This window comes from Hemicordylus capensis, chromosome 3, assembly GCF_027244095.1.
Source record: "Hemicordylus capensis ecotype Gifberg chromosome 3, rHemCap1.1.pri, whole genome shotgun sequence".
NCBI lineage: Eukaryota > Metazoa > Chordata > Lepidosauria > Squamata > Cordylidae > Hemicordylus > Hemicordylus capensis.
Window position 1 is genome coordinate 168046816 of NC_069659.1, and position 15128 is coordinate 168061943.

At 38.9% G+C, this 15128-nt stretch overlaps 1 protein-coding gene across 16 annotated transcripts in view; it reads right to left on the bottom strand.

Annotated features, from left to right (window-relative positions):
- Positions 1-15128, bottom strand: part of LMO7 (LIM domain 7) — a 203622-nt gene that overhangs the window by 92725 nt on the left and 95769 nt on the right. For 15 of the 16 annotated variants that reach the window (XM_053306365.1, XM_053306363.1, XM_053306366.1 and 12 more), the window contains one exon: positions 13890-13996. In XM_053306365.1, coding sequence (XP_053162340.1) covers positions 13890-13996 — 107 coding nt within the window. Of the gene's footprint in view, positions 1-13889; positions 13997-14358; positions 14378-15128 lie in introns of those variants that run through there. The other variant, XM_053306371.1, reaches the window with a different exon arrangement.

Sequence of the window (15128 nt, forward strand, 5' to 3'; positions counted from 1 at the left end):
AGTGCTAGTAAAATGAATGGGGAATTCTTCAAATGTGTATGGGGTGGGAAATCCGCATTCCTGCTTAGACTCTTTCATAGGTAGTCACTGATCTGGCCTCAAATATGCAAGCAGCTTCTTGCAGAAAGTCTGGCTGGTTATCCTATAGTCATATCCTTTAAGGCAGGAGTGGGGAACCTTGGCCCTCCAGCTGTTGTTGAACTACAACTCCCATCATCCCCAGCCACAATTATTGTGGCTGGGGATGGTGGTAGTTCAACAACAGCTGGAGGGCCAAGGTTCCACACCCCTGCTTCAAGGAGACTTTTTTAGACTGGCTGTGCTGGTGGTGGGAGCAGGGGTGGCTATTGCCGCTACTTCTGAGCTGATGCTTCAATTGTCCACTGTGTTTGTGCAGCCGAATCTGACTGACTGCCATTGGTGGCACCAATGGAATCTGGGCTGCCACTGGTGGTGGAGTGCAGGGGTGGGAGTCTTAAAATGATTACAAGAGAAAATAATCTCTGTCTGAGGCTGATCAATTGCACCTCAGCTTCAAGGTCGCATGTGGGGTTTAAATGGTCAGCACTGCCAGCCATATAATTGAGATGCAAGAGAGGTCAGCAGGTGGGAGCTATGCCATTCATTTAAGTATCCTGTTCCATTTCACTCTCCATATCAAGACTGCACGCATATTGTGTGCTAATATTGTCAATTTAAATTATTCTTAAATATATTCCAAATGGAAGGGCACCAATGCTATTGTTGCCTATAAAGTTTTCAGCCTACTGAGGCTGTGTGAAATTAGTGTTACCCAGCAATTAATCAATCGTTATTATCATTATCATCATTTATTTGATTTCTATACTGCCCTTCCAAAAATGGCTCAGGGTGGTTTACACAGAAACATAATAAATACATAAGATGGATCCCTGTCACCAAAGGGCTCACAATCTAAAAAGAAACATAAGATAGACACCAGCAAAAGTCACTGGAGGTACTGTGCTGGGGGTGGATAGGGCCAGTTACTCTCCCCCTGCTAAATATAGAGAATCACCATGTGAAAAGGTGCCTCTTTGCCAAGTTAGCAGGGGTTATCTACAATAAAAATTAGCTACAATAATTTTCATGGAAAGAAATTTCATAATTCCACACTGTAAAATGTTTACATTACTATTAGATTCATGGCAATAAGTTATTATTATTATTACATTTATATCCCACTCTTCCTCCAAGGAGCCCAGAGCGATGTACTACATACTTAAGTTTCTCTTTCACAACAACCCTGTGAAGTAGGCTAGGCTGAGAGAGAAGTGACTGGCCCAGGGTCACCCAGCTAGTATTATGGCTGAATGCAGATATGAACTCGGGCCTCCCTGTTCCCTAGTCCAGCACTCTAACCACTACACCACGCTGACAAGCCCTCTTCCCACAGTCCAAAATGAAGCATGCAAAAGTTTTTTTTTAAAAAAAAGCTATTCTGCTCCACAGAAACACAGCTATTTGCCCTATTTTCAGGCTCTTCTGAGTTCTAATTGCTCACATGTCCTAACTTCATTGCAAATTGTCATAAGAAATAAAATGGGAAATCCACACTAAAATGCTGAATGAAAAAGGACATTAGACTCTTAGCACAATCTTTTGCCAGTAATGTCAGTTTTCACACATCATGGCAATGTGTGAAACAACTGTAACACAACCTTTTTTCAAGTTAGAATAAAACAAGTATGAAAAAAGACTTTCACAGATTGTGCAGATAACCAACAGATGGCGCTAAGAATGTAACACGACATCCTTTTATGGATTTCTTGGTTTATTTTCCATGGTAATTTGCAAGGAATTTGGAATATGTTAGCATCTGGAAGAGCCCCTTGTTCCATTCTATTAGCGTCAGGAAAAAATTAAAAAATGTACTGGATTTAAACAATACTTAAACAGCTACAAGTAGTAGCCATTATCAAACATCTCTCATTCCCTCTCACACAAATAATCCACAGTCAAGATATTTTCACTGCCCAGCATTCCACATGGTGGAAAGCTGTGGAATTCCACATGGTGGAAAGCTGTGGAATTCCACATGGTGGAAAGCTGGCTCTAGGGACTGGCAGGGGCTGCTGTACAATGGGAAAAGCACCTAGACAGTGTTGCACAACAGAGCAGCTGCACAATGACTTCAAAACAGCATCTGTGAATAGCATCTTTTAAATTACTGCACAACTGCTCTCTGACAAGCAGTCGAGTAGGTCCCTAATGCCAGAGTCTCACTGCACGGAATGCCAACCAGTGTGTTTTCCAGAAGATTATGAGGAAATCCTCATGCACCCACGGAACCATCGTTTTTTCTTCTGGGAAAAAGCTGGATCGAGTTTATGACTATAGGGCTGCTGTTTGCAGAGGGAAAGAAAGCACTCTGCTGTGCTGAACAATCTGCCCCAATGGTTCTTTGCGATTGCAGACATGGTGGATGAACTCTTGACTAATAATAATAAAGGAAGTCTTATTGAAATTGAATAGTCCTTTAGAGTAACTCCTGGGGTAGTACTCAGACTGTCAGTCACTGCCTACAATTAAAGTTCACTGTTAACTCCTATGGCAAATGAAAATAACTCCTATGGCAAATGAAAAATGTTCCTTGAAGAAGATACATCAGGAGAAGAGGAAGATAGATTTGATCTTGTAGTTTTCTTTTCTCAGCACTGAGTATAAAATTCTGCTATTGCTGCTATAACTGTCAGGTTTTGCTGGATCTCAGATTGACAAAGGCAGAACTTGGGTGCCTGCCTTCCTTAAATTGTAGTTTGGTTTGTGAGATAGTGATATGGCCAGAAATGGACAGTGGCAGCTCTCTTTGTGTGTGTGTTGTGTAATATTTCTTGATTATTTCTATGATGAGCTACATGTCTGGCCTTGAGCCTAACTTGTGCTTCACTCACTGCTCTGGCTTGCTCGGCAATCTGCACTGCAAGGCATACGAAGTGAAAAAATTGTGTCTGAAGTTGCTCCAGTTGAGCTTATGGCTATGCTTGCTGCTAAGTAAGGGTGCTGCTGTGGCAGCTGTTACAAGGCTAGGCAATAAAAAGTCATAATTGTGTGTGAGAGAACAACTTGTGCCAATGATGTTACTGCAATGCAGGGACTGTGGCTGGTAATGGATTCTGGCTAGGTGATTCTTTTTGGGCCAGTTTGGGCTGTGTTTGATATGTGTGTTCTGTGTTGGGAGGGACAGGTTCCCTTTTACTGTGGGCTTCTGCAGTGTTTTTCAAGGCAGGGTTGCAAAATGCATTGCAAATTGCAATGTAAAACTTGTGTGCATTTTTTCAGTCCAGCTTGTTCTAGCCATTAAGAACAATAGGAGAAGATGAAACACACAATTGTTCCCCATGGATAGCTCCTAGGGACACCAAAGTGGTGGTGAGTGGTAAGGCATGATGGGTGCTACCAACCACTCAACTCACAAAAGAACTGGGCAAGCAGGCAGTTCATACATTTTTAACCTTTCCCCAATACCCCCCTACGGTTAAGGTCCTAAAGTTTAAAAAAGGTCCTAAAGGTTTTTTGTTACGTTTTTTAAAGGTTAAAAATGTACTGCGAAACATTTTAAGTTGTTTTATTGGTTTGGCCGCTGTTTCAAGGGAACATTTTAGCCATTTTGTTTCGAGCTTGAAACAGAACGCAAAATCAGTTTCATGCACATTGTCCAGCCTCTGTTGTTTACCTAGCAAAGAGATGGCCAGCTAGCATTCATGGCTGCAGATTACAATACTTATCATGTATTTCTAATATTTATCATGTATTTGTAAACATGGAATAGAATCCATCAAGCAAAATGGACAGATGTCAGTCAAATGCTTTATGCAAGTAGTAATTTGTTTATTTCTTCAGAAGCTCAATTTTAGCTATGATTTTAGTTCACTTCTAAAGCGTTTGATGCTTATGCAGTTGTGTAAATATTTAAAGATTCAGTATTACAGGTGAAACTCAAAAAATTAGAATATCGTGCAAAAGTTCATTAATTTCAGTAATGCAAATTAAAAGGTGATATATGAGATAGACGCATTACATGCAAAGCGAGATAAGTCAAGCCTTAATTTGTTATAATTGTGATGATCATGGCATACAGCTCATGAGAACCCCAAATCCACAATCCCAGAAAATTAGAATATTGTGAAAAGGTTCAACAGTCTAGGCTCCAGGTGTCCCACTCCAAACAGCTAATCAATTCATAACACCTGCAAAGGGTTCCTGAGCCTTTAAATGGTCTCTCAGTCTGGTTCATTAGGAATCACAATCATGGGAAAGACTGCTGACTTGACAGTTGTGCAGAAAACCATCACTGACACCCTCCATAAGGAGGGAAAGCCTCAAAAGGTAATTGCAAAAGAAGTTGGATGTTCCCAAAGTGCTGTATCAAAGCACATTAATAGAAAGTTATGTGGAAGGGGAAAGTGTGGAAGAAAAAGGTGCACAAGCAGCAGGGATGACCGCAGCCTGGAGAGGATTGTCAGGAAAAGGCCATTCAAAAGTGCTGGGGACTTTCACAAGGAGTGGACTGAGGCTGGAGTTAGTGCATCAAGAGCCACCACACACAGACGGATCCTGGACATGGGCTTCAAATGTCGTATTCCTCTTGTCAAGCCGCTCCTGAACAACAAACAACGTCAGAAGCGTCTTACCTGGGCTCAAGAAAAAAAGAACTGGTCTGTTGCTCAGTGGTCCAAAGTCCTCTTTTCTGAGGAGAGCAACTTTTGCATCTCATTTGGAAACCAAGGACCCAGAGTCTGGAGGAAGAATGGAGAGGCACACAATGCAAGATGCTTGAAGTCCAGTGTGGAGTTTCCACAGTCTGTGTTGATTTGGGGAGCCATGTCATCTGCTGTTGTTGGTCCACTGTGCTTCATTAAGTCCAGGGTCAACGCAGCCGTCGATCAGGAGATTTTGGAGCACTTCATGCTTCCTTCCGCAGATGAGCTGTATGGGGATGCTGACTTCATTTTCCAGCAGGACTTGGCACCTGCCCACACTGCCAAAAGTACAGGTACCAAAACCTGGTTCAATGACCATGGGATTACTGTGCTTGATTGGCCAGCAAACTTGCCTGACCTGAACCCCAAAGAGAATCTATGGGGCATTGCCAAGAGAAGGATGAGAGACATGAGACCAAACAATGCAGAAGAGCTGAAGGCCGCTATTGAAGCATCCTGGTCTTCCATAACACCTCATCAGTGCCACAGGCTGATAACATCCATGCCACGCCGCATTGAGGCAGTAATTGCTTCAAAAGGGGCCGAAACCAAGTACTGAATACATATGCATGCTTATACTTTTCAGAGGTCCGATATTGTTCTATTTACAATCCTTGCTTTATTGGTTTCATGTAATATTCTAATTTTCTGGGATTGTGGATTTGGGGTTCTCATGAGCTGTATGCCATGATCATCACAATTATAACAAATTAAGGCTTGACTTATCTCGCTTTGCATGTAATGCGTCTATCTCATATATCACCTTTTAATTTGCATTACTGAAATTAATGAACTTTTGCATGATATTCTAATTTTTCGAGTTTCACCTGTATACAGTTTCTGGGATTAATCTCTGTCGTACACAGGAGGAGAGTGAACAAGCATGTATAGCTTTCCTTGCTCATTCAGTTTAACTTTGTGAGTGTTCTTGCGATGATTCAAATATAATCATGTCCCCATCTGCAATCGTGATGGGGATTTCAGGTGGTTCGCCAGATTATTTATAATTATTTTACAGCAGGTAATTGATGACTCTAAATTCTGGTTTAAGGGAGAGAGGGCCGATACTAGTCCCCTCACAACCCCTCACAACTCAGCTGGACGTGAACTCACAAAGGCAATATGGGCAGAAAAGAACTGCTTCTTTGCCGCACGTATTGCCTAAGCATAGATCTTTAAATATGATCTATGTCATAATCTGTCGGATTCATAATCTGTAATCTGTCAGATTTTTTAACCTTTACCAGTAATTTAACTGGTACTACAAAAGTATGTTGCTTCTATCCAAATGATGTTGCATATTATTTTATCCAAATGATGTTAATATGCTCTAGCTTTTTTCCCTCCACCCCAATACAACTTCTTCCCTCATGTAGAGCCAGTTTGCACTACCAGCAAAATCAAGTAGTAATGCATTTCCTAAACCATACTACCTCAAGCTGCATATAGGAAGCTGCATGTCCCCCTATGCAACGTATTTGCATTAACAGTCCCCTGCTAACTTATCAAAGAGGCATCTTTTTAAAGTGGTGACTTTCTTTACTGAATAGGGGGAGAAGAACTGGCCCTATCCATCCCCAGCATAACATCTCTCCAGTGGCTGCTTCTGGTGTCTATCTTATGTTTCGTTTTTAGATTGTGAGCCCTTTGGGGACAGGGAGCCTATTTTTATTATTTATGTATTTGTACATATGTACGTACATACATACATCTGTAAACTGCCTTGGGAACTTTTGTTGAAAAGTGGTATATAAATATGTGTCATATTCGTATATTTACTGGATTGAGACAATCAGCTTATCAGGGAGGAGAAGTTAACAACTTTAAGTTGCTAGGTTAACATCATTGCTAGATTCAAAGCCACCAATTAAAATTCAAATAATTCATCCTAAAATCCATCCTAATTAGGATGCTTCCTTCCCCTAAAAGCAACCCACCATACATGAATGAAGTAAGGCCAAGCTCAGTTTTCAGCATCTCAAATCCAGGCAGGAAACAAGTTTTAATCCCTCTCACTAGGAAGTAATTTATCACTGATATTGTTGAAAGTTGGGCTCAAATCAACCTTTTTTTTTTTGGTCAACAGGACCAAACCTTCTCAAGCTTGTTACTAGAAATCATCACATCTCAGTCCATCAGGCAGGCATGGAGAATACAGAAGACAAAAGATCCACAAAATTTTTAAGTAGGAATGTATCCCTCTACAGATACTACTACTACTACTGATATACAGCCATACGCATTTTGAATTTGTAAAATAAAATAAAATAAAAATAAAATAATCTACCTACATATAGTGTATTGCCTTTTTCTTCAAGGAATGCACAGGAAGTATAGTGTCCAGCATTTTAAAATATTAAGCAACTTCCATAAATTTTAATGTTAAGTTCCTAAATAGATTTACACCAAATCAATCTTATTTAGTTCAAAAGGGACTTAATTCTCCTACGTATACTTAGGACTGGAATCTGACATGAACAGAATTAAGATATTCACAGTTGCTAGTACAGTAACTGCACATGGTTTCATCATTAAAAGTGAGAATTGACAGGTTTGTGCTGTTCTGCAACAAATTCAAGTTTCAAAATGACAAGGGAAGCATTAAGTAACTCAAGGCAACACATGGCATACACACAATTATATAAGGAAGTATGCTATGGGAAGAAATGTCCACAACCATTTGGCATGCTCTGTGGACACAGTCACATAATTCAGAAATGGCACTTAGTGCAATGCACTATTATGCCTACAATCCTGTGCACACTTAGGAATCAAATCCTACTGAATTCAGCAAAATCTGAGTAATCGTGTATAGAACTAGATTATAAACCTCATTTTCAATATTACTAATAGAGAAGCATTTATCTAACATTTATTTTTCATTAGCAGCATCTATGTAAATATTGAAACCAATGAGTTGGGAATATTAGCATTAACATGCATTTTTAAGAAGAGTTAATACCAATATTCCCAATTCAAAGGAGTCAATATTTACACACATTCTAATTTTAAAAATATATATAACAGGTTATTGAAACTTCAAAAAGTAATTCATTGCTAGAATTAGAAGCACAACTGACATGTTCTGTTTAGCACTACCCAAGCTACAGCAAGTATTTTTAGCATGAGTTTCACATTGCACCCTATAATAATCTCAGTCCTATGACCTCATGACACACTTACTTCCCAGAGAAACAAAGCATCATGCCCAATCCCCTTGTGCAGAAATCTTATCCAAGAAACGTTAGCACACACATTTGGGTGTGATTATCTTATGTACAAAATCTAGGCGTTTTCCCAGTTGATTAACACATCCATACATCAAGTTTCATTGTTTACATAGTTGCAATCCTTGTGCTAGAAGAAGCAGTAATTAAAGGAACTTCTCAAGCTCTCCTTCAGGAATTCAGTATTTATACCAGCTGCTTACCACCCAGTTCTGCAGTGTACAATTCAGAAAAGGCCCCTGCCTTCAGCCTCTATCACAACTCTATCAAGGCACTTGGAACCTAAAAAATATCTATTGAACTGGTTCTGAACACAATTATTTGTAGCTTATTACAATTACACTTGAAGCCATGTGCAAACAACATCCTCCCTGATCCTTCTCTCATAAGGAACATTCAGCTTACACTGTATATCCAAGTCCAGTACTCCATTATGTTTAAACATATTTGAACTATAACAATAATGCAAATACAGTACATTCACTAATATTTCCAACAATGTGTGGCCCAAGGCAAAAATCCTTTCAGCAACAGACTGGTTTGCCATAACTACTACTATCTCTACTAAATATATCACTTTTCAACAAGAAATTCTCCAAGTGGTATACATAGAAAGTGAATAATAAGAAAATGTTTCTTTGTCCCCAAAGAGTTCATATCTCTCTCTCTCTCTCTCTCTCTCTCTCTCTCTATATATATATATATATATACACACTGTATATATTCATCCATCCATCCATCCATCCAATTCCACTATATGAGAAGTGCAGCATCCTATGACTCAAGTCATCACTCTGTAAAAGACACCATCCATTGTGAAGTTCCTTTCAACTAGCCCCATTTAAGCAAACATTACCATAGTTTGGGGCTTGCAGAAGAGAAAGGGTGAAGACACAGGAGAAGAAAATAACTTCTCTTTATCAAAGCCACAGTCTGACATGATATTCAGCTTTAACATGATAAAAATGAAAACAATGTTTTAAGTTGTATGAAAAAAATCAGTTTTAGAGTTACTGCAAAACAATCATGTGATAAAGTACACAGGAAGTCACAATCCTCCTCACACTAATTAAAAGGGCATGAGTTATATTACATGTACTGTACTGCTATTTATAAAAAATAGTTCAATTTGATAGTGTCCATAGAAACATTGTTTAATGTAACTATATAATAAGTTTAAATTAATGAAAAGGGAGGAAATTCATGCCACAAAACCTTTGTAGGTTTAAGACAGAACTCATTATCATGATCATAAGTTTCACCACTTAACTCATCACCAACGGCCATAAGTCCTTGTACCTACCCCTCCTAACTGAGCAAGGAGACACCTTTTAAAGTAGTGACCTCTTATACTTAGAGCGAGAGCAACTGGCCCTCTCCCCCTGACACCAGCACAGCATCCTTCCAGTGGCTGTTGCTGGTATCTGCCTTATGTTTCTTTTTAGATTGAGCATGTTGGTTGAAATGTGGTATATAAATATCTGTCATTGTACTTCTTTTGGGCTTGCAGTTTCTGCTAATAGTTTCAGGAAACATCTTGCACAACAGTGTCATCTCACCTGGAATTTATTCCATATCATAATGACTACAGCTAAAGCTGTGCTTGTGTCAACTTCTAACCATTCCTAGCTTTAAAAAAAAGTAATTCCAGAAAGAATTTCTGAATTACTGCTATATTCCTGCTATGTAATAAATGCCCCTATATTACCGTCAGTAGAACTAGTACAGAGTTTTTGTTTTAGTGTAATATACTTTCCTGTTTTTTAATTATTGACATCCATCCACAGTCTAAAATCAACAGGCAATGCCAAATCACATGTTTATTAACTTAACTCAAATACTCTCTTCTTTTTCTTGCAACTTAAAGGATGAATTCAGTACCAATTTATGCAAGTTTCATTTAGCAAGTATCTCCCCTCAGCAGTGCTAGAGGGCTGTTACAGAAAGATCCCACTTGCAGAGCGATTCTGTCTCTGTGGCTCAGAACAGATGGAAACTATTGAGCATGTCCTTCTATACTGCCTGTTTTATACAGTCATTCATGTTGCCCTTATTCTCCCATTGCTAAGCAAGTTCCTGGGACGTTCAAGACAATGCTACAGTTTTCTGTTGCTTTCCGACTCTAACCCTGCCATTACACATAGTGTTGGCAAGTTCTGTGCGGCTATGATCGGCATCCGGCGAAGGATGATAGGCTGTGAGCCCCCTTAATCCAATTCTTGATGACTCTGGATTGACCTTGCACTTGCCCATGTCTCCATACCTATTGTTTTATTGCATTGTACTGCATTTTATTGCATTTTACTACATTTCATTGTTTTCCTCCCCCACCCCCTGCTCTCTTTTTATTGCTTTTTATAATTTTAAATCTGGACTTTTACAATTTTATACTCCCATTTTTATTTTTTCTGGGCACTTCTATAATAGAAACTGTATCATTATATAATCATTATTTTATCTCTTTTAGCTTTAGTAATTTTAGGTTTTTAGCTTATTCAGTTTTAACAAGTACATATTCTTTCTATTTTACTTTTTAATCTGCAGTCATTCTTAGTTTTAGCCTTTTGATGATACTAATATGTATTTTAACTCACCTTTTAAAATTGCAATCATCCTTAATTTTAGATTTGTCAAGTTATGTACCATCATATCATCATAACACCGCCACATAACATGTAATTTTTAACCTGTATCTATTTTATGCCGGTCTCTGGCTATAATAAAGGATTGATTGATTGAGCCAGTATTACCAGTGTCACAGGGCCAGTATTTTTGCCATAGGCTTCATAGTAATTGCAGTTACAGAATGTGAAACAATTCATGCTACAGTACTTTCTGTAAGGGCAAAATGTCTATAATTCTGGAATTTGACAAGAGAGATTCTGAGCAGCTTTGCAAATAATACAATAAGGACTGGGGTCTAAGTGAGTAGACCCTTGGGACCTCCACTCTCAGAACTTGAACACTAACTCTAGCTTGTCTCTCAAATCCTAGAAGACAGACAACAGAAATCATAGACAGACATCCCAAACCACAGAAGGGCTTTTACCCTTGCCATTGTCATGCCTTTCCCTCCTCTTACAGAAAGATCCCATTTGCAGAGAGACTTTGATGCGAGACACAGTGGAGGTAGAAACCAGAGAGCATTTACTCTTATTCTGCCCCCTTTACAGTAACATTCAGGCCAAGCTTATATTTCCTCTACTCAAGTACCCTGGCTGTCCAAACCATGTCTATATCCTGTTGCTGCTTTCAGATGCAGACCCGGACTTCACGAATAACATTGACAAGTTCTGCGAGTAGGATCTGCCAAGTTGTGACTGCCAAGCCATTCCCTCGCATCAGCTATGCATAGTTTTAAACCGCTGACTAATTTATCTGTTTTAGTGTTCCTATTTAGATGTCTTATTTTATATACTCCATTTTAGCCACCACTTTTTGCATTCTATATATTTCATATTTTATATGCTCATAATCCAACAGATACCCTCTTTTCTAAGCACAGAAATAGCAGCTTTATAGTATTATAATATAGCTTTATACTATTAGAGTAGTAATTTTAAAGCAACATAGTTTATTGATTTCATAATTTGTTTTTATTATTTTGAATCATGCTCTATGCTTCTATCTTATGCTGATCTTGGACCGTAATAAAGGTGATTGATTGATTGACATAAAGCAGAAGGGAGGCCCAGAGGCAACAGCCACTAGCACTGAGCTACTTCTCCAGCACATCATGAACGGCCACTGTTCCTTTTCCCCTCACAAACTTATAGCATTAAAAATACATCTAAGACTGGGAGAGAAAGAAACAGAATCCATGGGCTAGAGAGACTGAGCATGGCTTTCCATTCTCTCTTACACAGCAAAAGAAAGTGAAAGTAGCCAGTTGGTCCTGCCCAGCCAGATCAACCCAGCAAAGATGGCTAAACTTGTATAATCTTCTGGCACTCTCTGTTATGATATGTGTATGGAGAGATGGCAAGACAACAACCAGCTCCACAGCATTTGCAGGGGGCTAGAGAGGGCGACTTGCACACAGTTTTCTGGGGTGGAGGGGGTGTGGAGAGGGGGAGAGAGAGAGGAGTACATGAGCACAAGAGAGAGCGTGCTTAGCCCAATGGGATATTATGTTTAGAATGGAACCCATTTAAGACAGAGCTGCATTCTGGGGACAGCACATGAGACAATCCACAAGAAGGAATTCATTCTGGATCAGGCATGTCTAGTTATGCCTTACGCTTCTAAGGATGAGACATAACAGTCCCACAACTGCCTCTGGAATGAAGCTCTTATACTCTGAAAATCGGCCTGCTGGTCTGTTCCTTTCCCATTTCTGCAAAGAGAGAGTCTTCACACAAACTTCCACAAAGGACTCTCCCAGTTGGTCACCTGGAGGCAATTTTTATATTTTGCAGATGAGCAATGACTAGTTATTGCAAACCTGATTTGGAATTAGTATTATGTTTTTCCAGGTTGCGGTGAGTTTAGCAACATTGATTTCACAACATTGTTTACCATTCTTGAACCAACATTCCTGGCAACCAGTTGCATACACATTGCCCTTCTCAAATGAACGGAAAGGCCAAGGGTAAAGTTCCACTGAATCCTTACATTTTTCCTTTGCCAGTTATTGCCCCACCTGGTTTTCTACAACTTGTAACCATGTATGCTGGATGTGCTCAGCAACACTACACAGCAGAACAGCTCAAGGAAACATTTCCTGCATTCATATTTACCTTAGTAACACCTGTTAACGACAAAATTCTTGGCAACATATTAAGGACTTTGCTCTGCTCTTTACTGAAATGCAAACAGCCCTTATATTTAAAAAAGGAAAGGAAAGGAAAAGCTCTAGCAATTTCAAAATTATAGAAAGAAATGAATTGTGCAAGACCCAGCACATATTATATTTTCTTATGAAACAGTCTATAATAATAGCAATTATTCTTAGCCTGAACACACTGTACTTTGCTTCTCTTCCCTTTCCATGTCACTCTCAAACAAAACCCAGATGTACATGCTAACACCTCCCTTAATCACATTCTGACTGGGGAGAGAAAGATTACCCTAATAATGAATTATTATTCACTCTTAAGAATTTAGGGTTTATATAGTATTTTGAACAATCAAAGCTGCTTCCCATACATTTTTTTCAGCAATCCTTATATCAATTTTGTTCAGGCTGAATAGCAAAGTGAGTTTCAATTACGGTAAAACCTTCATATTGCAAGAACTGGCTCTCATCTATGAATGAAAGGTAGTGGTTTACCCAAATCCACCTAGTGAATGTATGGCTCGGGTGACATTTGAACCAGGGACCAGTCCTATAGCTTCACTGCTCACTATCTCAGCACAACACAAGCTCTTGAATACAAGAGTATATTACAACCTACTGTACTAGTAACAGATCTACAGGAGAACAGAGTGTGTGCCCCAAGTCCATTCTTTCAGATTATAGATTTCAAGATTTGAAAGCTAGACCAAAGGTGAGTGAATGCCTGCACACCACACACAGAGTATACTTGTAATTACAAGTTTACAGTGAAGGTTTCTATTTTTACTTTTGTATTTTTAAGCTGTGGATGCTTCTATTTCACATCTTTAAGCAATGTAACCATTAATTACTAAAGCAGCTTAGTACATTTAAAATGTCAGCAAATACCTAAAAAATTACCAAGGATGGTTGTTTCAGGCAAAATACTCACAGATTAAATTGTCTGTTGTTCCAGGCTTGCACATCGCCCCCCCCCCCCTCACACACACACACACACACACACACACACACACACACAGAGTCAAAACTGAACATGCAAAGAGAGCATTATATAAAACTACAGAACATATGCATAGCAGCAACCAAAAGCCCCCCTAAAAGCCAAAAAAGCCAAAACATATCCTAATGTTCTTAATGTTAACTTATAGAACACAAGGCACTTACTTGACAGTAACTCGATTAGATAAATCCTGAAGGTCACCAGGATGAAAAAGCTGAGCTTCTTTTAATCCAAGATTTCCACACGCTTTCAAAAACACATTTATATTATCCTGTGAAGAGAAGTGGAAAGCAATTGCTTAGTTGAGCAACGTGGAGAAAGGGACTGCAAGCTGATTAGCATAAACTCCAAAGTTTCAAAGTCCAGCATGTAGAGATTAAAAAGATCAGTGTCTTCTGCATCATAAAAGTATAAAAGTAGTAATATTTCATAACATTATTGGGGCTCTGTAGTGATCCTTGTGACTGTCCAACACAGTAAACATCACCAGGTATAAAAGGAAAAATGACCAGCCAGTAAGCAGCAATCTACACTTTGATGTCAGCTCTGCAAACAAACGCCCTCTTTTAGCTTTGGATGACAAGCTTCACCTCTCACATTTAAAAATAACTCCAGCTACTGACATTCACCCACCCAGAAATGGCTTGCAACAGAGGAATTAAGAGGAGGAACTCTGTTTCTATGATTACAGATTGATTGCGGAATACGGCACCTGGAATCTGGCTGTTACTGAGCAGGCTAATATGAAAGAAAGCAAATGTAATGCAGGACTGAAAGACAGTGCAGAACATGTGATTTTCATTGGGCAAAGCAGGAAACATAGGTGTGGTTTACCACTGACTTGCTACACCTGCTCCAAATATTTAATCAGCGAGTGAACATGTATGGAACACTCCTGGAAGATTCTTCAGTTTGCACTCTTGCTTTCTGCTCAGTGAATATGAACAGAATATGAATATGAGCATTTAACAAGCATTTGTTATGAGCATTTAACAATATATATGAGCATTTAACAATATGAGCATTTAACATGATTTATCCATGTTGAATCCCATCATCACCAGCACATAAATTTCCCCTCACAAATTTAAAGTAAATCTAGCAAAAACAGCATGTAGGAAACAGAGCACAAATATCCATGTCTATGTTCAGGAACTAAACAACCTACAGTTTCCATACTTAAGCACTTAATTATTTGTAAATACTTAATTATTTGTACACTTAGGTACTCCAGAAATATTAAATGCACCATCTTTTAAGCTGAAATATTTGATTAGAGTTGTGATTAATATTTTAAAATTTTAATGGAATTAAAGTAGGAAACATTATGGACAGAATTTGTTCATTTTTTCCATTGAAAAATTATGCATCTGCATAAGGTTCATTTGGACTTCCTTGTATTT